This window comes from Eretmochelys imbricata, chromosome 2 (genome assembly GCF_965152235.1).
Source record: "Eretmochelys imbricata isolate rEreImb1 chromosome 2, rEreImb1.hap1, whole genome shotgun sequence".
Lineage (NCBI taxonomy): Eukaryota > Metazoa > Chordata > Testudines > Cheloniidae > Eretmochelys > Eretmochelys imbricata.
The window spans coordinates 208372817-208398487 of record NC_135573.1 but is presented as its reverse complement, the minus strand read 5'-3'; the positions used below and the strand labels follow the sequence as shown (position 1 = coordinate 208398487).

At 40.5% G+C, this 25671-nt stretch overlaps 1 protein-coding gene across 1 annotated transcript; it reads right to left on the bottom strand.

Moving 5' to 3' along the window:
• Window positions 1-220: 220 nt before the first annotated feature.
• Window positions 221-25671, bottom strand: GSDME (gasdermin E). Its single transcript, XM_077809339.1, has 9 exons — window positions 25461-25671; window positions 23658-23850; window positions 12954-13125; window positions 11597-11717; window positions 7454-7642; window positions 5440-5567; window positions 5046-5238; window positions 2428-2501; window positions 221-942 (listed from the first exon to the last, which is right to left on the bottom strand). The coding sequence occupies exons 1-9, from the start codon at window positions 25669-25671 to the stop codon at window positions 712-714; spliced, it is 1512 nt and encodes a 503-aa protein (XP_077665465.1). The 3' UTR covers window positions 221-711.

The following is a 25671-nucleotide window of genomic DNA, read 5'->3' as shown; positions in this document are numbered from 1 at the left end:
CCCAAACCAACATTTACAATTATTTGCACTGTATTTTTAGAGCAGTGATATTTTATCACCATTCACACGAGGAGGAAAACACCCCAATTAGGATTAAAGAGGACAGATAGCAAAGTAATGCACTGAGAACAAATACTTTACTTTTATTAAAAAATCACCACACTGAAGAGGTCAGAAGGGTAGAACAAGTGTTTGCCTGGACTGAACCAGAGTGAAGTACATACATACACCTCAAAAGAAATCATTACATTTTTAAGCGAGAGTTTAGGGTGTAACAAACATCACATGCTGCTGAAACTTGCACAAAAAAGTGATCGGTAAAGATGCTGTAGTGAGGTCTAATCACTAATTTGATTAGTTTTAGGAAAGTAAATGAGAGACATGGCGTATTTGCTATACTGTGGAGTATTGCCATAAATCAATCTAAACTACTACTGACAAAATAAACGCCTGCTTTTGCAAGGTGCCGAGTTGAGTAGCACTTGAGGGCACTCTGCAGGCCCAGGCCCTAAATGAACAATGACCATGCTGGGATGCAGTGCCCTTGTATTTTTCATGTTCATTTACTCACCCACTTGGTTACAAAATTCAGTGATTTGCAGTTGTCTCCCAGGCACATGAGTGCAAAATTTGCAGGGTTCTATAGCACGGCAGATCTGGCATTTATTAGTGCAGTATGTTCAGCTATTATTCTAGGTTTTTCTTTTTTCCTCAGATGGTCCCACCTAAGGCATAAAATCCATACAAGGCAATATAAAGAATGAATGGGAAAAAGCTAGGTTCTTTCATGGTTACAGCTTTCATTGAAGACTCCATCATTTCAAGGTTGATGTTTGACAGGGCAAACAGCCTTTGCACTATGCGAAATCTTCCTGTGTCAGTCAGGGGGGCCAGGGCAGGATCTCTCAGTGTCAAAGTGCCATCAGCTGAAGCGACATTAGGCTGTGTTTATATAGACAGAAAGAGGTTAAAGCTATTTTCATAGAGTACAGTTTCTGACATCATAGATCTTTGCTCTCTACAGTAAAACTCAGGGGACTCAGGTTCTGGAAAAACGAGAAAATATGTTGTCTTGCTGCCAAAAGATACATTTAGGTAGAGTAAAGATTAACAAGTGGGATTCCATTCAGACTGAATGGAGACTTAAGCTCACCCAGACATTCTCAAAAGCGTCCACTAATTTTAGATGCCTCCGTTTTTGGTGTCCAATTTGAGATAACATGAGCCTGGCTTTCAAAGGAGCTGACACCCTGCTGCTCCTGGTGACTTCCCTGGGAGTTTGGGGTGCTTGGCAAATCTAAAAAAATCAGGCCCAAGATATCTCAGACTGGCACCGACAATGGAGGTGCTCGTTTTGCCCCAACATTCACTTAAAGTAGGGGCTCGGTGTCAAAGGAAAGTGATGCTTTAACTGCAATCCTTTTCCTCAAAGCAGCTGAGTGAAGCCTCTTGCTCAGGTCCTCACTGTGGGGGCTACTATTTCCATATGTAATCCTTAGCCCCCAGTGCCCTATAGAGACTGCCATTGCTCCGATAGATAGAAAGGATGAGACCCACATCTTTTCTGGCCACTATCAACGTAAGCCCCTGGACCAGCAATCGAGGGGGTGTTGTGACAGTTTCAGCTGGCCAGAGGACTTCCAAAGAAGTTCAAAGCTCAGGGTTCCTACATGCATGGTTGTGTAGTGGGACAGAGTGGTCCATGGCCAAGAGCACTCCAGCCTATCCTACAACCTCAGCTACCTATCCTTCCTCTGCAGGCCTCTGATCCCTCCCCGACACCAGTCATTCTGCTTCCAGATGGCAAGTTCAGCTCCTCTTCCCCTAGCTGACTTTCCACTCTGATCCTTGTTCTTCACAAGCCTGCCTATAGCTCCCTACCAAAGTTTGGTCACTGAACCCAACAGAACCTAGAGCAACTGAGAACTCCCACCCCTCTCCTCACAACCTCTAACAAAGTATTGCAACAGGCAGACTCAGAGCTTCTGCACTTCAAACTTATCACTGCCTACATATTACTGTTTTCACAATGCATTCCTACCTCACCTGCCTCTGATGCCCACTGCAGGTTTTTGGTTTATGAAGTGGTCTAATTAGATGTTTAGTAAAATAAAATTGTGACCTTTGACACTTGAACCAAAGTTCCTATTTTCTCTTGCTTCACATTTCATGTAGTTTTCTACATGCCACGTGTCAGAAGGAAGAAATCCAGTTTTGGTTTAAACTAGCTGCACTGTTTGTCATTTTAAAACACTGGACCAGATGGTGACTAGGCTTAATCAATGCCTACTGATGTAATTTGTAGCATATTCTGACCTCTCCTTTATTTAATGACAGATACAATCAGCCAGAGCCTACAGACTCCTTACAGTCACTAGGACTGACCTCTGAACACTAAGGCAGTCCACTCCCTTTTGGATTACTTACCAAACAACACAGGATAGGGACTATTTGTATATCACAGCAAGCACGCAGCAGAGCCAGCGTGTAGTCGGACAATTCTGTGGAAGGAGATAGAAGAAGAAGAGTTAAGTTTCCATGATCTCTGAAGCAGGCTGGTTGCTAAAAAGTAGCCTGTAGGGATGTATATGAACAAGCTAAGCCTACACACACACAGTTATGAAATTCCATTGCTGGGCAGTGACAGCCCCACTGCTTCTCTTCAGTGCTGTCCTGATTAGTATAAAGTGCTCTGGAGACCAACACAAACCCACCACTGAAGACTATTATGTGTTTTATTGAGCACTGTCAGTATGCTTTGTGCTGCACATCCATAAGAGCCAAATCTAGCCCCTTCCTTGTGTGTGTGCAAGCTCTCCAGGCAGCAGAAGCCGCCTTCCAAGCGGAGCAATGGGGGCAAAAAACCTAACTGGCTTCAAGACTGAGCTTGATAAGTTTACGAAGGGGTTGTTATGATGGGACTGCCTACAATGGCATGTAGCTGATCTGTGACTGCTAGCAGCAAATATCTCCAATGGCCAGTGATGGGACACTAGATGGGGAGGGCTTGGAGTTACTACATAAAATTCTTGCTAACATACGCAGGGTCTAACTGATCGCCATATTTGGGGTCAGGAAGGAATTTTCCCCCCAGGTCCAATTGGCAGAGACCCTGGGTTTTTTGCCCCCCCACCTTCCTCTGCAGCATGGGTCACAGGTCACTTGCAGGTCTCAACTAGTGCAAATGGTGGATTCTCTGTAACTCGAAGTCTTCAAATCATAATTTGAGGATTTCAGTAACTCAGAGGTTATGATTCTATTATAGGAGCGGGTGGGCAGGTGAGGTTCTAGTCTGACCCCCTGCACGTTCCAGGCCATAGATCAGAGGTGGGCAAACTATGGCCTGCGGGATCCTCCAGCCCAGCCCCTGAGCTCCTGGCCTGGGAGGCTAGCCCCCGGCCCCTCCCCCACTGTTCCCCCTCCCCTGCAGCCCCAGCTCACTGCACCGCCGGCACAGTGCTCTGGGCAGTGGGGGGGGCTATGAGCTCCTGGGGCAGTGCAGCTGCAGAGCCCGGCCTGACCCGGTGCTCTGTGGCGCATGGGAGTGCAGCTGTAGCATTCCCAGCCACCAGTGCTCCAGGCAGCATGGTTGGGGGGGGTGGGGGGGTTTGGATAAAGGTCAGGGGAGTTGTGGGGGGGGCAGGGCGTGTGCTGTTTGGGGACACGCCGCCTCCCCTAAACAGCCCTCCGTACAATTTTGGAAACCCGATGTGGCCCTCAGGCCAAAAAGTTTGCCAGCCCCTGGACTAGATGATCGTGATGGCCCCTTCTGGCCTTACAGCCTTTAAGTCTACGTGGGGGAGGAAACGGATGCTAGGAGCTGCACTAAGCGTGTACACTCTCCGTGTGTTGCGGAGTCCTGCTCTGCGTGAACCTAGCAGCAGCATATCGGGCGGTGCAAGTAGGTTGGCAGGGGGTGGAGCTAGGAGGGCCATGTAAGCCTTTGGGTGGTAAAGGCAGCTTTCCAGCATGGGTGGGAGAATTTCTCTCTCCTTGTCTCCTGCCTATCCTAGTGCCAGGCCTGGTATTAGGTCTGGGTACTGGACAGAGGATTTGGGCTTAAAGGAAGACAGGGTCTTTGCCCCAACATTAATATGAGAGACACACTGTATAATCCATATTGTTATAATTCCCAGTGGAAAACAGCTACAAAGCAGCTTTCTGGTTACGGATACTGCTTCAGGTATATATAGAATGTCAGATCTAGATATTATGTCCAGAGCCAGGTTACATCTGATGAACTGTACATTACTTGTCAGACTATAAAAAGTATCAGTACATCAACAGGTCTGTTTTGTTCAATTGCTTTTGAATCTCTGCACTGGGTCATGCTTTCAAAATGTCTCTTATCTTTCATAAACTGGTGCCATGTAGTTGCACAGAAACTGACCTTCCACTGTACAGTGCTACATGGTTACCCAATATCACACTTCACTTCCTCTCAACACCTGACTTAATGGAATGAAGATTTTTATGAGAAAGAAAGTTGGATTTGCAGGTGGCTTTTAATTAACACTGTAGTGCCAATTTCATTGTGAGGGTGGCATTCATTTACATTTATGTTTAATTTCCTTTTTCTGTGGCAGCATAAAAACCCTCTAATTACAGATCTACATATTAAAGTATTTTTGCTAAATATGGTTTGTACTTCAACATAAGCCACATATTCAGCAAATACAAGGAAGCCAGCACCTACAGTGCAACCCTGAGACACTAGATATGAAGGGTTTGGATGCACAAGAACAGCAAATCATTTACAAACCTGAGTGAAAAGGTCTGGCTTCAATGGAACCTCAAATCAAATGATTTCCAGGGAACGTTAAATTTTACTTGTAAAATATGTAGTGAAAGGGGTTTGAATTTAATTCTTAGCCTGAATCAAAGTGCTTTCTTCTCTATCCACCCTAGCCCCATAAAACTGAAACAGAAATCACTACATGTACTGAAGCTACCCAGCTGTTGCAATTTACCTACAAAATAAAAATTCATGCTGTACACAAAAGAGGAGTTTCTAAGTGGGAAAGCTGCAGTTATCTCCATTGTACCTGCCACTGCACTGATCAGGATGTGAGCAGCTGAGAAGAGGCCCTTATAATGAAGCTGGTCTTTCTGCAACAGCTCATTCTGTAAACTGTACCCGACCAGCTGCAAGAAGTCGGTTATGTTTTGCTGCTGTGGAGGTTTCAACTCCTTCAGGTCTGTAAAATCCGGCTCTTCTCCTGTGAAAATACTATCTAACTGGAAAGAGGAAAAAAAAAAAAAAAAAAAGATACATTATTAGGTTCTCACATTTTAAACTAGACAGAGAAACAAACCCTGATCTTCCTCCCACTGAAGTCAACAAAACTTGTTAAAGAATACTTATAAAAGTAGTGTTTGAATAGAGGGACGTGTTAGCTCTATTATTTTTAGAAAAAAAAAAAAGTTCCATCATCTTACCACCTCCTCCAGTGCAATCACAATTTCTTCATGATGCAAGAGCTCATAAAATATTTTATTTAAAGCTCCTTGCTTGTCTTCTGGAAGCTTCACAAAGGGTTGGAACTGCATCTTTAATAGCAACAGATCTTTCCAAGAAAGAAACACAATGTTAAACTCATGACTCTTACAAATGCCAGTATATGCAACTAAAATTCTGTAATCACTAATCTCTAGAATTCACAATGAAATGTAGGACACATTTGGTTACAGGTGTGTTTTACTAGTGACCTTTGCAAATTAATGAAGTGTCAGTGCAAACAGAGAAAATAAATACTGTTATTAGGCATCAATATTCAGTTTTAAGATTTCAATATTTTAATACTGTTTTTCACATGAAAGCTGTTCATGATTCCCAGTAGGATGTTCATTTTTAGAACCAGGTAGTCTTACTTCTCAACCAGAATATTTTATTCCTGAACTGCTTCATATTATGGTAAAACATCATGAATAACTAAGGCTGATGATATTGTTCATACTTCAAAATTAAAAACTCAGACAGTAACACTATTTTACTGTCCTCATATATTTCATCATCACCAGCTTTACACCTCTCTCCTTTGACCAAAAAACATACGTTTTATGTTTTACATAATATTTAACCTATTACAGTGTGTAGTTTATAAACTCAACTACAGTTTATTAGATTCCTTTTCCTGCAGTGCAAACGTGGTATTAAGCCAAGATGTTTTATGAGTAGGAAATCAATATTCCAGCAGTGAGTTCCAGTCAACAACAGAAATATAGGGTTTGGGATTTTTTTTTATTTAATCCCTGAAGATGCCGGATGTTACTTTTAAAGCCTAATGTAACACTTGTCAAACAAACACATGATCTTTAAAGATGCCTGTTTCACATCAATTATAAGACATTGAAAACAATAATTTTACTCTAGGTAGTGTCTCTCCATATGGGTCAACCAAATAATTATACAAATACTAGAACATCATGATGGGAGGAAAAGGGGGAAGGAGGTCAAACACCTTCCCCAAATTATTCCAATATAAAAGCATTTCAATAAATAGGGTAGGTTAATCAAAGAAACAGAATGACAATTCTTTAAGTAAGACAGGCACAGAGGGTATTAAGAAATAACAGTGCAACACAGAGTCCTTCACACACAAAAAAACAAACCTGTTATCCCTACAAAGAGAAGTTCTCTTAAGCAAGTCTACACTAGAGAAGAATAGGATTTATTCTAGTGCAATAAAATGGCTATTTTGGTCATAAATTATTGACTAAACTGAACTCAGGGCCAAATTCAGAGGTGACATAACTGGTAAATTACACCTTGGTATGTGGAAGTGGGTGTAAAGGCAGGACTACTGGAGGCAATATAAAAGAGGGATGGGGCCTCCTTTATTTTAGGCCTTCTTACTCCTTCCTGTTTGTTGTTTTGGTACAACTGTACCTTTCCACTCCCTAGCCACTTAATTTACCAACATGTAATTTGCACTGCCATTTAGCTCACATCTGAGTTTAGTCCTAGTGTTCAACTCTGATTTTTTCAAGGTTTCTCATAACTCAGAGAGGTTCACGAAGAAAAAACTGCTTTGTATTTCTGGAGATGTCAAATAACCTTCCCCGAGAAGCTTTACTAAGAGAATGTTTTCACATCATGTGTCAAATATTCTCAATGAACATTTTTCAGTGCCAACATAAATTATTAATCTTGTGCAGTTTAGCAGGGATATAATAAAATGGATGTAAAACCAAAACTGTACAAGGTTATATTTATGACAAAGGGTAACAATATGTTCCTAGGAGAGAAACAACTTACTCCCATTCCCTTCATACATTCATTCCAGAAGTACAATATCTTCCAATTTTTTCTAAGTGATCACCAAGGAGTTATTGCTAGAGGCTATTAAAACAGGACAGCATAATTTCTATGTACTATTCTGCAAGAATACCTCCTTCTGTTATCTTGCTTAAGACTCTGTAGTGTAATCAAATAAAGCGTTTCCGGTAATACCTTGTTTCAGTACACTTAAGGACGCATCGCTGGGAATGATGTTTCTATCTCCAGAGTGCCTGTCACTATCCACAGCGTCTGGCTGATATAGAAAGGAAGAGTCTCTAAATGGTAAAGAATATGGATAAGATGAGCCTTCTGTGTTTTCTCTTTCAAAACCTCCTTCTTGCTCATTTAGCAGACAGAATTCTGTAATTAGAAACACAAGTGAATAAATAAATAAAACCACATGAGTGGACAGAAGCAAATATTAATGCTAGAACTTTCAATGTAGACATTAGAAACATGCACTCAGGAAGGCTATGTAACGGATTTCTTGTAGATGGAAAAAAATGGCTAACAGTCACTGTCTACATGAACATTATATGTTGTTGCTTATTTAGAACAGTACTGTGCACAGATCTGCCTTGATGTAAATGGAAACAGGTACTAACTACAGAACGCGAGACAAGATTTTGTGGATGCATTTAATAATCCGTTCAGCAAATACCAAGAAAAGAAGCAATCTGCTAAATTAGAACAATGCTCCTCATGGACAATTAAAACCTGCATATTATATATGAGGGAAGGATCTATATATTTCTCACATTATCTATAAACTACTAGATGTTATATACAGTGGGCCAGATCACCCCTTCCTGCAGGAAACCCCTGTGAAAGAGCTATAAGTCAGAAAACTCCATGAGCATCCCTCAGAGCTTTGCCCTGGTTCTTCTATGGGGCTGCCTGGCTTTTGGAAGGCTGAAGGTCCATCCCTAAGCCCCATAGATCAGTGAGAGGCCAGGTCCATGCTAGCTCAGTAGCAGCCTGGCTCCCACAGAGTCGCATCACTAGGGTCTTCCTCTGGCCATGGATGCTTCCAGGACTACCCTTCAAGGGAGACACCCACTGTGGAGGAGACTCCATGGGAAAGGAAATACAGCTTCGAGCTGCATTACATTTCCAGTCTAGTCTCGGTCAGTTCACGATGGGCTGATGTACATCCTCTACCCCACCCAATGTGGGGCTGCCACTTCCTTGCCCCCAGCCAGATTTCTATGTGGGCTACTGGAAAGGAGGTGGGAGCAATGCCACAGAAGGCACTGATCCACCCTTCTGTGAAAGAGAGGGGACATTTGTGTGTGGAGGATCCCTTCTCTACTCAATTCAGAGGGCACAATCTGGCTCATCATATGGAAGACTATCGCTAGTAACAGAGTACTGTCTACCCAACTACGTCCAGCTTTACAGTTCTTCACAAACAGTAACTACCCTGAGAGTTAGGCAAGTTTCATTTTACAGATGGGGAAACCAAGGCAGAAATTAAGGACACAAAGGGAGCCACTGTCAGAGCCAGGATTAGAATGTGCAAGTTTGTAACTTCCAGACCTATGCTCAGACCACTAGGCCATGCCCAAAAGAATAATATATGTGAAATAATCCAAGACCCTGTATGTTATTACAAAATTTAATGGCCCAAAAAGATATTGAACCATATACCATCCATGGCATTTTGTAGCAAAACAAATGGGTAGACTAAAAAAAGTAAGTCAGTTTTAAAGTAGTATGTGACAAAGAGAAGAAAGTCCAAAAGTAAACAGGTATTTCAAAGGGTGAGGGGGGGAAAAAAAATCTCTGCTACAGAAGGAAGGGGAAAAAAAGCAATCTTTCAGAAAGCTGCTGTCACCTGTAAAACAACTTGAAGAGGAACAGAAAGAGATTAACACAAATAAAAGCCTTTCCCAGCAAGGGCAGCAGCCAAGGCATTACTGACTAAGGAGTATAGTCTTGTCTCAGTATGCTTGTGTTACTCCCATTACTGTTAGAGTGATTTACATACGCACACCTGAAGGGAGAAGCTATCACTAAAAAAAAAAAAACCAAAAACACAACAAAAAACCCAACTGCCCTTTATGGGAGAATGAGGCCAGTGACTGAAATACATACACAGCATCATGTGAAAATAAGTGAGGCAGTCACAACTGTCAAATCCCATAACAGATCTGGATTCAAAAGCAAACAAGCCTATGAAAGTTTGTATTGTTACTATCGTTCATTATTTTTATAGCACATTAAGTTTGCATGACTCTTTATAGAGGTGGGGGTGAGGGCAGAGAGGATTGGAAAGTCAAAATATCGTAATGCCACTATATAAAATCATTGGTGCACCCTCTCCTAGAACACAGTCATCTGTTTCTGCCAGCATGTTTGAGATAAGGTGACAAGAACTGAAGAGATCCAGAGATGGGCAATGAAAATGATGAGACGCAGAGACACTAAGATGATTAAGGGGAGACACGTCAAAGGTATATAAAACAATGAATGGTACAAAGCAAATCAGCCAGGCGCTACTATTTATCCGCTCTCGTAACACAAAACCAAGGGGACAAAATGAAATCAAAAGGGAAAAAAATTCAACCCTTTAAAAGGGAGTGTTTTTATATTCAGTGCATAATTAACCTGTAGAACACAGACACACAAAAATCACTGTGCTAAAGGGTTCAGCAGGATTCAAAAAAGAATTAGACATTTTTATAGCTAAGACCCTCCCTAGCCATGTTAGAGAGTGTATATACAGAGAGGAGGAGAGATAGAGAGAGACTAAACTCTCATGCCTTAGGGCATAAGCCAACTACTGATAGAAATGAGAACAAACAAGACTCATGTGAAGGTTATTCGATAATTATCCATTATGGAGATTCTTCCATCTTCCTCCGAAGCAGCTGGAGCTGGCCACTATCAGAGGCAGGACACTGGACTAGATGGACCTCTGATCTTATCCAGTATGGCAATTCTTATATTCTTAAGCAGATATTAATTCCACTCTTACTCTTGCTGAAGAGTACCTTACTCTACAGTTAGTCCCACTGGTTTCCCTGCCCACTGAAAGGAAGGGAAGGGATGGATGGATTGTTGCAACAAACTAAAATTAAGAAAAAAAAAAAAAGACACTAGACATATGTTGTTTATGAAGTCCAACAAATAGAGTCAACATGAGACATATGTTGTTTATGAAGAGGGAAAGACTAGATAATTAAAATGAAAATAGGGTGAGGCAGCAGTGAAGAAACACATGAGAATACGGATCAATGAATGCATGCACACACTAGCCAGCTGACAGAACACAGGATATTCCCAGGGAGAGATTCCCAGCCACAAACTTTTACTAAATAATATTTTAATACACATTGTTAGCCTGATGTCTTATTAAGACCTGATTCAGCGTAGTGTAGTTAACTGGGAAATGCAGTTCAGTTCTGAAAAGCGACTATAAAATGCACGGCCTTATGGAATTTTCCTGTTCATCGTGTCTCGATGACTTTAGGTCAAATACATTTTGTTTACAATTTTTTTTTATTATTATTATTCCTGCCAGTCCTACAAACTCATCATCAGGAGATTAAAAAGTCAGTCCAGATTCCAGCTGGCCATCATCTCCTGTAACAGACCCAAATGAGATGCATTGTAGGTTTACATCTCAATTGCATGTTAAGGACATCTACAGTTCATCTCGGATGCGCTAACTTTTCTAACTGCCTGCACTGCACACTCAACCTGGGTTCTTTCCTTCTTGCACATTATCCTCTGTAACCTCACGTGGGTCTGGGATTTGTAGTTATGATACACAAGGAAGAGCCCAGATGACTGTCCAGAGCAGGGAGTTACAAAACAAACCAAAAAACCCAGCAAAACAAACCAAAATCTCCAACCCCAATCTGAGTAATCTGAGTGAATCTGATCTGGAGTAACCAAGAGACAAAGACTGAACATGGCAAGGAAATTTTTACAGTCTTTTTCTGAGCTGATCTATATTCATTTGAATGTAAAATCAGTAAAGCTCATGAACTACCAGCCTCACACTATTTCTTCATTTTTTCTAATAAAGCGTTGTACAGACAGGCAATACTTTGACTGTTGCCCTGCATCTTATGCAGTTATTTATACTAATGAAAAGTGAGTGTGAAGAGTGTATAAAATGCTACTAAATAAAAATGGTAGCAACATTTTATGCCCATTTTGCACTGGTGTAAACGACTATGCAAGATGCAGGGCAACGAAGAACCAGGTGCTGTAAGCCTGCAGGTGAATGAAAGGCTTTACTTGAGGAGGTAGCTCTTTTCCATAGCAGAGCTACATGCAAAAGAAAACGGGCATTGTACTTACCGAACTGACCATCACGCTTTATATACAGTTCAGTTATGCCATAGGCAATAGTGGTGGGAGCAGGAATCTCTAAGACCACATTGGAATCCTTTCTCACATTCCCATTTTCACTCACTGAAACCTGGGGGACAGATTCATCCACTGTTTATTTGATTCAACTACAGAGCAGCTTGCACACAAAATGAACTTCAGGGTAACAAAAATTAGATTAGGAAAAGCATTAGCTCAACTCTCCACTGTGCCCAAATCAAGATCACATGTGATATTAGAGGTCTGAACATTTACCTTAACAAAGCTCTCTGGGCCTGAGCTCAGCCCTGTGGTAAGAGACAAGAGCAGCACCTCAACCCTCAGCTTCCAGCCCCAGTGTGTGCAGGGGATAGCTTTCACTTATGCTCCTGGTGTAAAGTCCCATGAAGTCAGGGGAAAAAACTGGTCCTCGCTTTGTCATACTGCTGCTCTGCCCTCCCATCCTGACACCCCTCTTGCTCATCCCCATCCTCTTTACAACCAGGTGCACAAGAACTGGTAAAGCAGGTACCTTTGCCAGCTTTATGTCAGTGGAAGTGCCCCTACAGTGGGGATTTGTTGGTAGTTCTGATGATTTTGCCTCAGTTTGTTACAGTTATTTCAGAAGCACCTTGAACGCACCTGAAGAAAACGGTCAAACAATGAGGATCCTCGTACTCCGTGGAGCTGGGTGACATGGCAAAATCTGGTTTCTAAATAGTCACTTGAATTTTTACACGAATTGGCTTCAGCTGTGCTCTTGCCCCTTTAAAGTGCTGTTTCTTTAACATTTGTGTTATCATATGTCGTGGGCATGAATGTTCACAAAAACTGAATCACATGCCAAGAGCATTCATGGAAACCAGGTTCTAGATTCACCCCAAAAGAGCTTGCACGCTCATCCAACTAGGGAACTCTACCAATCAGTGACAACTAAACAATGTATCGAATACTTGTGGAGAACCATTTGCAACGGATACAGTTTACAATAGACAAAAATTGCCAAATACTTAAAAATAATGAATACATATGAAGAAAGTGATCTGTTCTCAGAAAATTCATATGGAGGAGAAAGGGCTAAATTAATTAGCTAACATGCTCATTGCCAGTTATGTGCTTAGCTCTAGCAGTAAGAGAAGAAACAGATCTATTCGATCAATTAATAAATCAAGGGCAGGATATGGTCAGGTATAATATGGTTTGTCCAAAATCAGGAGGAAAAAAAAGTGGAAATTTTCTCAGTTATTGTTTTTTTAATACCATAACTGAGGTTTTTAAGGCATCTAATGACGTTGAAGAAATATTTGTGTGCGCGCTGCATGGTTGGTGGGTTGTTTTGTTTTTTTACCTTTACAATTTTTGTACGGAGTCCCACCACGCCACCATATTTTTCTTCCGTCTGAATATGTTCAGACACCAAACACTTTTGAGTTGTTACGATCTTTTCTGTCAAGATACATAGTACCTCATGTTTTCTTCCTAGCACTTGTTGCAGTAAATTATTGCTTAGATTTATTGTTCTGAAATTTAAAAAAAAAAGGGTATTAATAGCATAAACACTGCAGCTGATAAAACATTCTTCTTAATTGTATGCCCAGCAATCTTTGTAAGAAGCTTTTATTGTAAAGTATAAATGGTTTCAGTATGGAGTATCCTCCTCAAATTATTATGTTCTCTTTTGTTATCTGGTAGCAGCAAGACTCTAATGATCTGTTTGGAACAATTTAAATCCCACCATATTTAGTGAATTCTTGGTTCATTTCCAGCAAAAAGGCTATTTAGTTATTTTTATTTGTTTAAATAAAAGCCAAATAACTTCAGACAAATTTAAGACTCCTTTGTGATTTCAAAATAAATAAACCGATCTTGCAAACATAAGGGCATATCCTCAGCTGGTGGGTCAGTTGTCATGGACTTCAACAGAGCTATGACAATTTACACCAGATGAGACTCTGCCCCACTAGCTTCAGTCTATTGCTGACTAACAAGCATAGCCCCATTGAAGTCACTGAGCCACATAATAGCCAATTCCCAAATAAGGACTGCAGTAAGTACCAAAAAATATATATATATATTTGTGGTCCATCCAGTGGCATACCTAAGGATGCCTATCTCACACCCTTGTCTACTAGCCAATATTTGTTGGGTGTAATTTGAAATTATTAGAAGAAAATTAAGGCTGCAAAGTCAAGCACTCAAATGCTAGAAAATACCAGAATTAATTTGCCTCCCAGTCCCAGCTCCCTGTTCCAAAAATCTCCTTGTCCCAATCTACTCCTTTTCCTTCCTCCCTGCTCTGTTTTTTGTCCCCTCTGCATTTGATCAGACAGCTTTCTCTGTCTGTGTGCCAGCAGGGGTGAGGTATCATTGAGAGCATAGGAGAGACTGGCTCCACTGTGGCACAGAGCAGCCATTATAGCGGAAGTCCAGCTTTGGCCTCTGTAGCCCTGGGCTGGACCATGTTCTGTCATTCTATGGGGACGGTACATGTACAGTCTGGTCAACACCAGTAGCTGCAAGGAGTTCAAGCATGCTCAGTGAGGACAGAATCTTCCACGATTTTAGCTGGAATGCTCTAGCAAGTCTTGACTGACCATGTGTGAACTGCAATTTTTCAAAAGCTTGTAACTTGGGTAGTTTTATCAGGGGATAGCAAAAGGCACATCCCTGACACAAAGATCACCCTCTTGCAAATTTCAAGTCCCTGCTCCAAAGCATGGGGCCAACTACAGTTTTCAAAGAAAAGGACACCAGAATTTTTTTAAAATGGGCAAAACAAGATTTTTTTCCCTAGCGTTGTTCTCAGAAACAATGCAACTGTTTTGGCTAAAAAATGTTAAAAAAAATTCTGCTTGAAACAGACCTTCAAAGTGGAAAATTTCAGACGAATCAGCTAGTTTGGCAATGTTATAAACAACTGAAAACAGGTCTTATAATAGGACATATCAGGCAACCTTAATAAGATGACATTTTCCCAACCCCACCTATAATAATTACCTCCGTTTTCTAATCTTGCTATTAATAAATCCATTTTAGTGTCTAGTCAGACTCATGGCTGGTAAACTGGGGTCACAACTAACCAAGTACTTTACATGGTAGAAGTAGATAACATTTAATAGATTTTAAGGACAGAAGAGACTGTTAAAATCATCGAGTCTGACCTCCTGCATAACACAAGTCATAGACCTTCACCCAATAAACTATTTAGTCCATAACTTTATTTCAGTGATAGCATCCATCTTTTAGAAAGAAATCCAGTCTTGACTTAAAGAAGTTCAAGAAATGGAGAATCCCCCCTATCCCTAGGAAGTTGTTTCAATCGTTAATTACCCCTCATGGTTAAAAATGCAGGCTTTATTTCTAGCGTGAATTTGTTTAGCTTAAAGCCCTTGCATGGACTAAAAGGTTACCTCAGTGTTATTCCCTGTGTCAGTTCCAATGCACCTGCAAAGGTCAAGGATACATTTAAAAAAAAAAAAATCAGTTACCAGAACTGTCACATTCAAAAGATGGCGGGGTGGGGAAATGAAGAGGGGGGAGCGATTCTGCCCCCTTTACTCATGTTGAGTAGCACCTTATTATGTCCCCAATTTAGCAAATCATCCCAACTCAACAAAGCACTTAAGCATGTCCTTAAGTCCCACTGAAGTCACTCCTGAAGTAAGATGCTATTCAACATGAGAAAGGGTACCAGAATCATGCCCTAAAAATGTCAAGAAACTACAAAATTTTTCTAAGAAATGGATTACATACTTCATTACCACATCTTCTGGGGTCTATGATTGACAGGATTCAATCCTGTCAGTGAAGTTAAAGGAACTTTTAACCGTATTCCATCAACTAAAATGTGTTAATTATACCAACCTTTTTCAAAATACTCATCTGAGGTTCCTAAAAGAGGGGTCATACCTTCTATTAACAGACAGTTCTAGCTAGCAAGATAGCTAGAAGATTAAAAGATTGCTATCCTTGGCAGGAGTTATTTAATCTTTTCTTCTCCATTCTACTGTAAATGGGGTATTCAGATGGGTTAAACTATCATTCCCAGAAAATAGAATACAAGAGACACGTTCTGCATCAGATTCATTTAAATCAATACATCTCTAGCTCTTTTTTTTTAGGAATTAAAAAAGTTTAGACACCCCAGTTTCTGGAGCTTCAGACGTTACACAGACAGCACATCATCAGATTTAAGTCAGGTTGGTTCTTTAAAAACAAAAAACTAACCCACCCCCACCCTCAAAAAAACGAAACACACCATACTGTCAGACAATTTTTGATCAGTGTGGAATTTAGAAACCTCTGTTTCTGTGAAAGCTCAGTCATTCAGAAAGAATGGTCTAAAAACCCTAAAAATTGTGCAGATGAGGAACAAAATATATCAAAGCAATGTAATAATTATTATAACAATGTACCCAAACATTCCTGAGATTTTTTTTTTGTAAAGCTTAGTTTTATATCTGAAAGGTCAGGCTCTTTGAAATCCAAGAATTTTCAAATGGTCACAAACAACAGTGTTCTTGGAAACTCCCACCGACATGCAAAACTGGGGCTACTGAGCAGCATAGTAACTAACAGAGATTACACTTTCCATATTATTACTATAATTAAGCTTTATGCAGTATTCAGAAGTGTGCTAGGCATCTTGAAGATATACAGCAAGATGGGTCCATGCTTCAAAGAACTTGCAATAGGCAACATACGGACCAACAGGGATGCAACACCAGAACCTTTCCCCCATGCTCTCTTGTTTTCATTCCACCTATTTTGTGCCTATTTTAGGTGGTTACAAAGTTATAGGACATCCTCCATTCTATCCAGTTATAGGAAAAGAAATGAGAATGTAGAAAAATACAACCAGATTAATTTGGTACCAGAAATAGTACTAACTCAAGAAGTACTTCAAAACCTGCTTAAATTTTGTTAAAATAAATGGCCCTTCAGAGTTCAGTTTCATCTATTGCAATGGAGTTCGGCCTAAACCCTCTTATAACTTTTGACTCTGGAGTACAGCTAACCATCTAAGAGTCCTGTGTCAAAACTGAAGCCTCCTATTCTCAAGTCTCAATTCCATTGACTCCAACAGGACATACACTAAATGCTTTCCTGAATATGGTCCCTGTACACTAGCGACCTCCCTCCTGTCCTCACTGACTTTAATGTGAACATATATATAATGGCAATAATTAATCCTGAAATGAGTCTTTTAAGGACAACACAGTGACTGAAGAGGGGAAGTGTGTGGGGCGGGCGGGGGGGCGGAGAGAGAGAGAGCCAAGGCTCTCTGTTCCACACAGCTCCCCGCTAGGAGCCTCTTGCCTTAGACTGTGAGATCTGCACCTGGAGTCCCAGGACCCTGGGGGGCAGCAGGGCTCCTGGTGTGGAGCCTGAGTGGCAGCCCAAGCCTGTCTTGGAGTGGAGACCTGACAGCAGCTAGCTTTCTTGTCAATTTCAGGGCTGGGGAGCCATGAAATTGACAAGATAGCCACCAGCTGATGTAAGAAACACAGGTTCATATCACCCTAACTACACAGAGGTAAGCCCTACACCTCTCATGGAGGTGGAGTTATGTCGGTGTAGCACAGCACTTACATCGGTGGGAGCAAGGCTGAAGGCTGTAGTGTAGACACTGACACAGGTCAACATAAGCTGCCTATGTCAACCTAACTCTGTAGTATAGGCCAAGCCTAAGACACCTCATTCACTCAGTTTTCCTTAGCCTTGTACTATGAGCATAGTTACCACGAGATGCAGGAAGGGCTACATTAAAATGACTGAGGATGCACACAAATGGAGCTGCAGTTTTTATTTCAACAGGTTTCAGAGTAGCAGCCGTGTTAGTCTGTATCTGCAAAAAGAAAAGGAGGACTTGTGGCACCTTAGAGACTAACAAATTTATTTGAGCATAAACTTTCGTGACCTACAGCTCACTTCATCCAATGAAGCGAGCTGTAGCTCATGAAAGCTTATGCTCAAATAAATTTGTTAGTCTCTATTTCAAAAGTCATATTTTAAATGCTCTTATTTATGGTAAGCAACATATCACTCTAATCTTTCACATTCTATTTTACAGCATCATCATCGATCTGGGTTAACTTCCTATCGCTCCACTGCATTCCTTTCAAACTCTTTAAAGGTGAGCTGAAATGCTTTACAAAGGAAACATTATAAAACGTTTGAAATGCTGGATACCTCAAATCACAGATATATTTACTTTTAATTCTGTATGTGTTTTTGTAAGTTACAAGATGAAATGAAAGCTTTTATCATTTAGTTATACATTGTGTAATAAAAGCTTCCTTTTATCAATTTTAAACTCACTTGGGCTGATCCTGCCCCCAATGAAGTCAACAGCAAAACTCCAATTGACTTACCATGGGAGCAGGATTATGCCCACTGTCTTTCAATTTTATTGGAAGTTCTCTTCTTGTATTATAAGAAAGGGTAAATAGGTGCACTGAGTACTCTCTCTCTCTCTGCTGCAGAACAGAGGCAGCAAAGAGAAAAAGAGAGGAGCCAATAAAAGGAAGGAGCACGACAGGCGGATACAAGCAGCCCAGCATCTGGCACTACTGCATTCTAATAGGTAAAGGATCACAAATCTAGAGAAACAAACCTAGAGCCACCAGCTGAGTGGCCTCCTCAGGTCCCCAGCAGCCAGAGTTTCCTCAGGCGGGCTAGGACCACTCTTCCATCCAATCCTACCTAGATTTTCCAGGGGAAAAAGATGAAAGGCCTTAACCTGCAAACCTTTATGCTAAGTACTCAGCTATTTGCTGGGCGTTCTAAACAAAGAGAGGGCTTGCAATGTTGGGCCCTTAGGACGTTGCCCATCAGTGAGTGTGCCTATCTCCTAGCACCACATATTTCTGCTCTCCACTTTAAAAATCAACTACGCTGCTGAAGAACCATTTCCACACGTGAACTGGTTTCTAGCTGCACCAATCAAATGTATGCGACACTCCCCCTGAAAAGAAATGCACCTACTTCTTCACATTGTAAAATGCATTTCTCGGACCTACTCAACAGAAACATGCTAGTCGGTTCAATCTTCTCCACCTCACTTATAAAACACAACAGCCTATTTCTTCTATTCAGATACTACCTCCTACTTTACAAGGTCAACTCTTGTAAAGCTTTATTCCTTCTCAGAACAAAAGCCTGTAGCCGGGTCTCAGACAGCAGAGAACACCAGTCTAATCCACTGTCACATTCCACTAAACAGTTCCATATTATTTCCTTTATTAAGCCATTTAAAATATCAGTTTTCTGACTGATTACTTACCATCACACCATAACACAATACTTACTATAATATCCTTCAATTTATTTGAGCATAAGTTTCTGTGAGCTACAGCTCACTTTGCGATGAAGTGAGCTGTAGCTGATGGAAGCTTATGCTCAAATAAATTGGTTAGTCTCTAAGGTGCCACAAGTCCTCCTTTTCTTTTTGCGAATACAGACTAACACTGCTGCTACTCTGAAACCTGTCCTTAAATACAGTATTTCACAGTTCCCTTACAGAGACACCAGACAATTACTCTATGCCACATCTTCCCTGAGAGTACTAAAAGACTTATGACTGAGTTCAAAAGGGGGACACTGCTCCAGAATTTTCTTTCCAACTTCCTGTACTCTGTTCCCCCTCACCTGATTGTATGCAATTCTGAGTGGTGACGTTTTATGAGTTCACTTAAGCCATATAATACTACTGATTGAAATCTACATTGAACAGATAACCGGTGGAGGTATCTTACCAGTCTAAGTATTTCCAACAGTGCTCAAAAACCCCTTAGGTTTAAAGAACAAATACAAACACATGGTCCCTGCCTTGATGAGATTACAATTTAATTTCATGCATTACTTGACAAATGGGGGGAACAAATAATAGGGAGGGGAAAGAAGGACAAGATTAACAGCAATAAAACTCCCACCATTATTCAGTTTAGGCATATATAAATAAATCTGGCTAATTAACTCACTGCATAAGCAATAATAACGTGAATTTTAAGTTGGAATATACCAGAACATATTTCAATTTGGGCCCGGTTCTGTTCAATATCTTCATAAATGATTTAGAGCAGGGATCAGAAACCTTTGGCATGTGGCCCGTCAGGGAAATCTGCTGATGGGCCGGGCCAGTGTGTTTACCTGCAGCGTCCGCAGGTTCGGCCAATCACAGCTCCCACTGGCTCCATTTTAAAGAACTTTGCTGTGCCAGGCCAATGGGGGCTATGGGAAGTGGCGCAGGCCGAGGGAAGTGCTGGCTGCCACTTCCCACAGCCCCTATTGGCGTGGCATGGCAAACTGCCGCCAGTGGGAGCTGCGATCGGCTGAACCGTTGGACGCTGCAGATAAACAAACCATCTTGGCCCACCAGCGGATTTCCCTGAAGAGCTGCATGCCAAAGGTTACTGGTCCCTGATTTAGATAATGACATGGAGAGAACATATATAAAGTTTGCGGACGATACCACACTAGGAGTGGTTGTGAGTGCTTTGAAGGATAGGGTTAAAATTCAAAATCAGACCATTTCTCCAGTTTGTCCAAAAGTAAATAGGATGAAATGCAAAGTACTCCACTTAGGAAGGAATTGCATATATACAAAATGGGAAATGATTGCATAGAGAGGAGTACTGCAGAAAGGGATCTGCAGGTTATAGTGGGTCACAAGCTAAATATGAGTCAACAGTGTAACACTATTGAAAAAAAAAAAAAAAAAGCAGACATCATTCTGGGATGTATTGGAGGAGAGCTGGAAGCAAGTAATTCTTCCACTCTACTCCACACCGATTAGGCCTCAGCTGGAGTATTGTGTCCAGTTCTGGGTGCCACATTTCAGGAAAGATGTGGACAAATTGGAGAAAGTCCAGAGAAAAGCAACAAAAATGATTAAAAGTCTAGAAAACATGACCTATGAGGAAAGATGGGGGCAGGGAGGGAGGTTTGTTTAGCCTGGAGAAGAGAAGACAGAGGGCACACGATAACAGTTTTCAAGTACATAAAAGGTTGTTACAAAGAGGAGGGTGAAAAATTGTTCTTGTTAGTCTCTGAGGATCGGACAAGAAGCAGTGGGCTTGAATTGCAGTGGGGGGGGGGGTTAGGTTGGACATTAGGAAAAACTTCCTGTCAGGGCAATTAATCACTGGAACAATCTCCCCCATTGTCTAATCTGTTCTTAAAAACCTCCAAACATCTGTCAGGGACTGTCTAGCACTATTTAGTCCTGTCTTGAGTGCAGGAGATTGGACTAGATGACCTACTGAGGTCCCTTCCACTCCTACAGTTCTATGATGGTATAAAACAAAACAATTATTCTTGAGCTTATTTTCTAACAAATTGATTAGTAGTAGAGCCTCATTTATTCACTCTAAGCAGCTGCAAGACAGTGAATTACTGCATTTTGTGAAATAGCAACTTAGTTCAGCAAACAGCAAAAAAGAGCAAGGATAATGTATCACAAAATGCACTTTGTTCATGTATTTGACAAGAGTGTTTTAATTTTAATTATTTTTGATACTTCATATTAGGTTAACAGATGTTGTAGGGCATATTTTGTAAAAAAGTAATGAAGTTTTATTTATGCAGGACCTTACATCACACCATTCAGTTGTTAAATCCTTGCTAAAAAAGGGGATACACCATAGGTTTTTTGTAATTTAATTCTGAGCTTTACTATGGTTCTCCTTTAGAAGGTACATATAAGTGGAGGGAAGCTGATTTTACACCACGCAGGACACTATCATGTATTATGTACATGGAGGACAAATTCTTTTTTAAACTTTATTTAAACTTCTGAATTATATCACAATTCAAGTAATGCAAAATAAGCACTGCATTTTTGCAAAGGAACAGTTAGGACACACATTAAAAATGAACAGAATAATTATAGATCCAACAAACCCTGGATAAGTCATTTCATTAGGTGAAATCAAGTAATTACACTCCCTTGATAATATATTGCTTAAAATCAAACCCTCAGTTTCAAGCTCACCAGTGTTTAATGTTATCACATAATGTTCTATGAGTAAGATAATAGGTAGATGCTGGAGAAAAATTTGTGGCACATCATGAAATAACTAAGATACAAATACAGGAAATTTCAATTTTAAAGAACTGCCTCAGCATGGTAAATTCTAAGGGCCATACTGCTTATGACCAGGGACACAGAAAAACTGCAAATTAATCTTGTTCTGTAATCTCCCAACTCCCAGTGAAACTAGGACTGGCTGGAATATTGGCAATATATTTTGTATCATAAGCATTAAGTTATGAAGTGTCATTTCTAGAGAAAATGAGCCAGATGCTTGGGTGCAATGCAGGCATATTGTGCTGGCATACTTCCAGTGCAAAATCTGCATAAACAATCCAGTGAGACTCATATACAGTGCATATTACCTTCAGAAAATTAAGGGCCTCAATAATTGGTTTGAGTCTAACAAACCAAGGATTCTGCAGTCCCATGTGCGTTCCCACACTTCAGAAGCCAAATATATTTTTGCTAGATTAGGGCTTGTATGAATTTAATACACTACAGTTACAAACATGATACAAATCATTGGGATCTTAATTTTCATTTTAGGTATTCATAGATTGGTGTATACCTTATGACCATCCCGAGTGGAATACAGATAATGTTTGTAAATGCGGTTTAATTACTGTGAAGATTGTGAGCCCACAGACATTGGATTAACTTCAGTACATTTCCATTTGCTATGGGAGAGTTGCCTATTCTAATGGAGCAGCTAACTAGCTTTTTCAAAACTCATCTTTTCCAGGGGATACTAGGCATGACTTAGTGTGTCACTGTCATGACAGCTACTCTAAATCTTGAGAGTATTTTCCCCCCTTTATACTACATATAAATTCATTTTTGAATCATGGCACACACATTTGCTAGGATATTTATGTTTTTAATCAGGAAATTTACTAAGAAAGTAACAAGGTGCCTTTCAATGGCTGTTTGTAAAGGCTTTGACAAGCAGAACAGCAGGCAATCCTTACTGTGAGAAATTGATTACTTTTAGAGGATCTGTTTAAAGGAAATTTACACTGCTTTGGACAACTATCATGCAGCTAGCGAAAAAACTAATTCCTCCATCTCATTTCTACACCTGCCACCTCTCATCATCAAAGCATTAGCAACGGTTGTTAAAGTATGTTGCATTGAATCCAAACAGATTAAGGGCTTGATTCTACCAAATGCTGAGTACCCTTGACTCCCATATGATTCATGCCCCAATCTCGTAAGGCAAAAGTGCACAAAATTCCCACTGAAGTAAGTTGGGTTCCACAAAGGGGGTCTGTCCATGGGTAACTCATTGTAGTATGATGCCCTTATATGGGATTTAGGGGCAGGCAGAGATTGTCAGGAGGTGCTCCGTATCTTATGGAACTAAGCCCCGGGCTTCGGAAGTCTATTTTTCCTCAGGTTATAAGTGATAGTTTGTATTAGTGATAGGAAAGTGCTGTAAAATGTTTTCTTTGATTATTCATTTAATATTTAAATGAATTTTCACTGACATATTGCTCCCCTTTTGTATTTCACTCCTATTAAATTTGAGCAATCAAGTTTTACTAGCTTGAACACTCAGAGCAGATTTTAAAGCTTGCTTACTAGAATACTGGGTATTTGAAGTTTGGTTTCCATGAGTATTTGCCCTAGACGTCTGGTGAAGAAAATCCTCAAAATGTTCTACCTTGTAAACAACCAATATACATTAAAAGTATTCTTACTGGATCCATCAAGACTTACACAAGACTTAAAATCCAAGAAACTGCCTGATTCTAGTCCATATCTTTGGCATTCCCTTTTCCTCTCCCGTGGTTTGTTACTCCCACTGGTTACAACCTGTCTAAACTCAGGCTCCAGTCCTGCACTAACCACCAAAACAAACAGATCCCTGCACCCACACAGAGCCCCACAGAGGGAGGATTTGGCTCCAAGTTCAACGTGTAAATTCAGCATAAAAATAAGCCACCTAAAGATATATTTCACATGTTCATTATTCCTTTTTAAGCTTTACATGGATGGCAAAATTAAAACTCATACCTTCCCTTGAGGTCTTTCATAAGCTGCTGCAAATCAGCCTCCTGCTTTTTTAGGTTTCCAAACGAAGACTGGCTTTCTACAAAGCCTTTTCCTCCAGCACCCAGGTTGATCTTTCCAAATGAAGTTTCAATACTTCCTCTGACAAAGTCTTCAAACTTCCCCTCATATTTCACAAAGTCAGACTCAACAACAACTTGGAAAAGAAAAAAAAACAAAAACAAACCCACAATAAAAAATGACTAATGCAGACTTGAAAACAATAGATCCTGAAACAGAAGCCTGTGGAAAATATGAACAGGTAAATAAAGTCACACAGAAGAGTTAACTGGCCTACAACCCTTATTTTTGTTTGTTCCATCTTTTCCCCCCCCAATTTACACTATTTTTCATTTTGGCATTTTAAGGAAATGTATGATGTTTACAGTACTGAGTTCAAATCCTATGAGAGTTTTATAAAGTACCCTAGAGATTTTTTCCTGCCATACACAGAATACATACACAACTCAACTACCTATATTTTCAGCTTTTTATTTTCCATTATCTTGGTTTGTCTCATCATGGGCCTGAGTCAAGGTCCACTGAAGCCAATGGAAAGACTCCCATTGATCTAATGGGCTTTGGATCATGGCCTTTAATGCCAAAAATATAACACACTTTAGGCACAGAACTCAAAATTGGGAACTGTAATGTGCAAGTTATAAACATAGATCACTTCAGATTACTTGTTTATGTTGTATAGTCATGCCTGCCGAGAGATACTGATCTTGGCCATGCTATTACCTTTCGAATGTTGGCCTAGCAGTGGTTCCCACCATTGAGTAACACAACTTGAGGAAACACAAGTACAGACACTCCACACAGGAGACGACAACATGGGGATAAAAATGCCTGAGCCCTGTCTACACAAATGCTTCCACTGTTGCTACCACCAGTAGATTTTCATTGGTACACATTAGTATAAACCAGTATAACCGGTATCAGAATCAGGCCCAGACTCCTTCACTTGCTGGTCACTCAATCAAATCTAGGTTTAGTCACCTGTGACCAAATGTCTTCAATTTTGGCAGAGATGACAAGGAATAAACAGGCAGGAAGACTGAGCTCTCCTCTGTATGCAACTGGAGCTGGACTTTCCAAGTCAGGGTTGATAAATATTGGTGGGGACCTGTGGGAAAGCTTGCATTCCTGCTACCTGCGCTGTTTCTGTTTTGGGGATCAATATAAAACCTTTTTTTCCACATCAGCTAATTAAACATCGGAAACAAACATTTTTTAAATATGTATTATAAAAGGTCAGACAGCCATCAAGACTGATTTGCCCCAAATTCATCATTTGCCCCAGGGCTTGAGGATTATGAGATGCAGCTCACCTCACCTGTGGAATGGCAAGGGGTAACTGCTGAGCATATCACAGTGCGCTCTCATCTAGAGTGCACTATGACAGCACAGTATTACCACACACTGGAGCCTGACACTGACTCTGAAAGAGCTCTTCAGAATGTCAAGCCATAAAATAATAACATTTAACAACACTGTCATTTGGAGTCTCCAGCATTCAATCACACTACTCCCACTGGACAAGACATTTCACTTTTTAACTAACATTTTATTAGTATTGTTATTAGCTAAATGACAAGTCAAGCATAGAAAAGATCAAACCATCTCATATTTAAAAGTGCTGAATATTTCAGAGCCAAAAGAAACCCTACAGTAACATGCTATAAGAACTTTATTTAATAATGGTTAGAACAGATTGTACTTTGCATTCTTATCTACTGTAATGTCATACAAGTATAGTTTTACCTGGTTTTATAGGTTTGTCTTCAGTAAGCACATCATTCAGCGTGACTGTCAAGAAATGGTACTTTGGTTTCTGCCAGCACCACAATTTCTTCTTCTTTGTTACTAAGTTGAGAAGCTGTAATTTATCTGAGTCGTTCAAGCGGGATACAGGGATCAAATCACCGCCACAGTCAGTTTCTCTCACAAAATTTTTTGTTGCTTTCGCAAACAT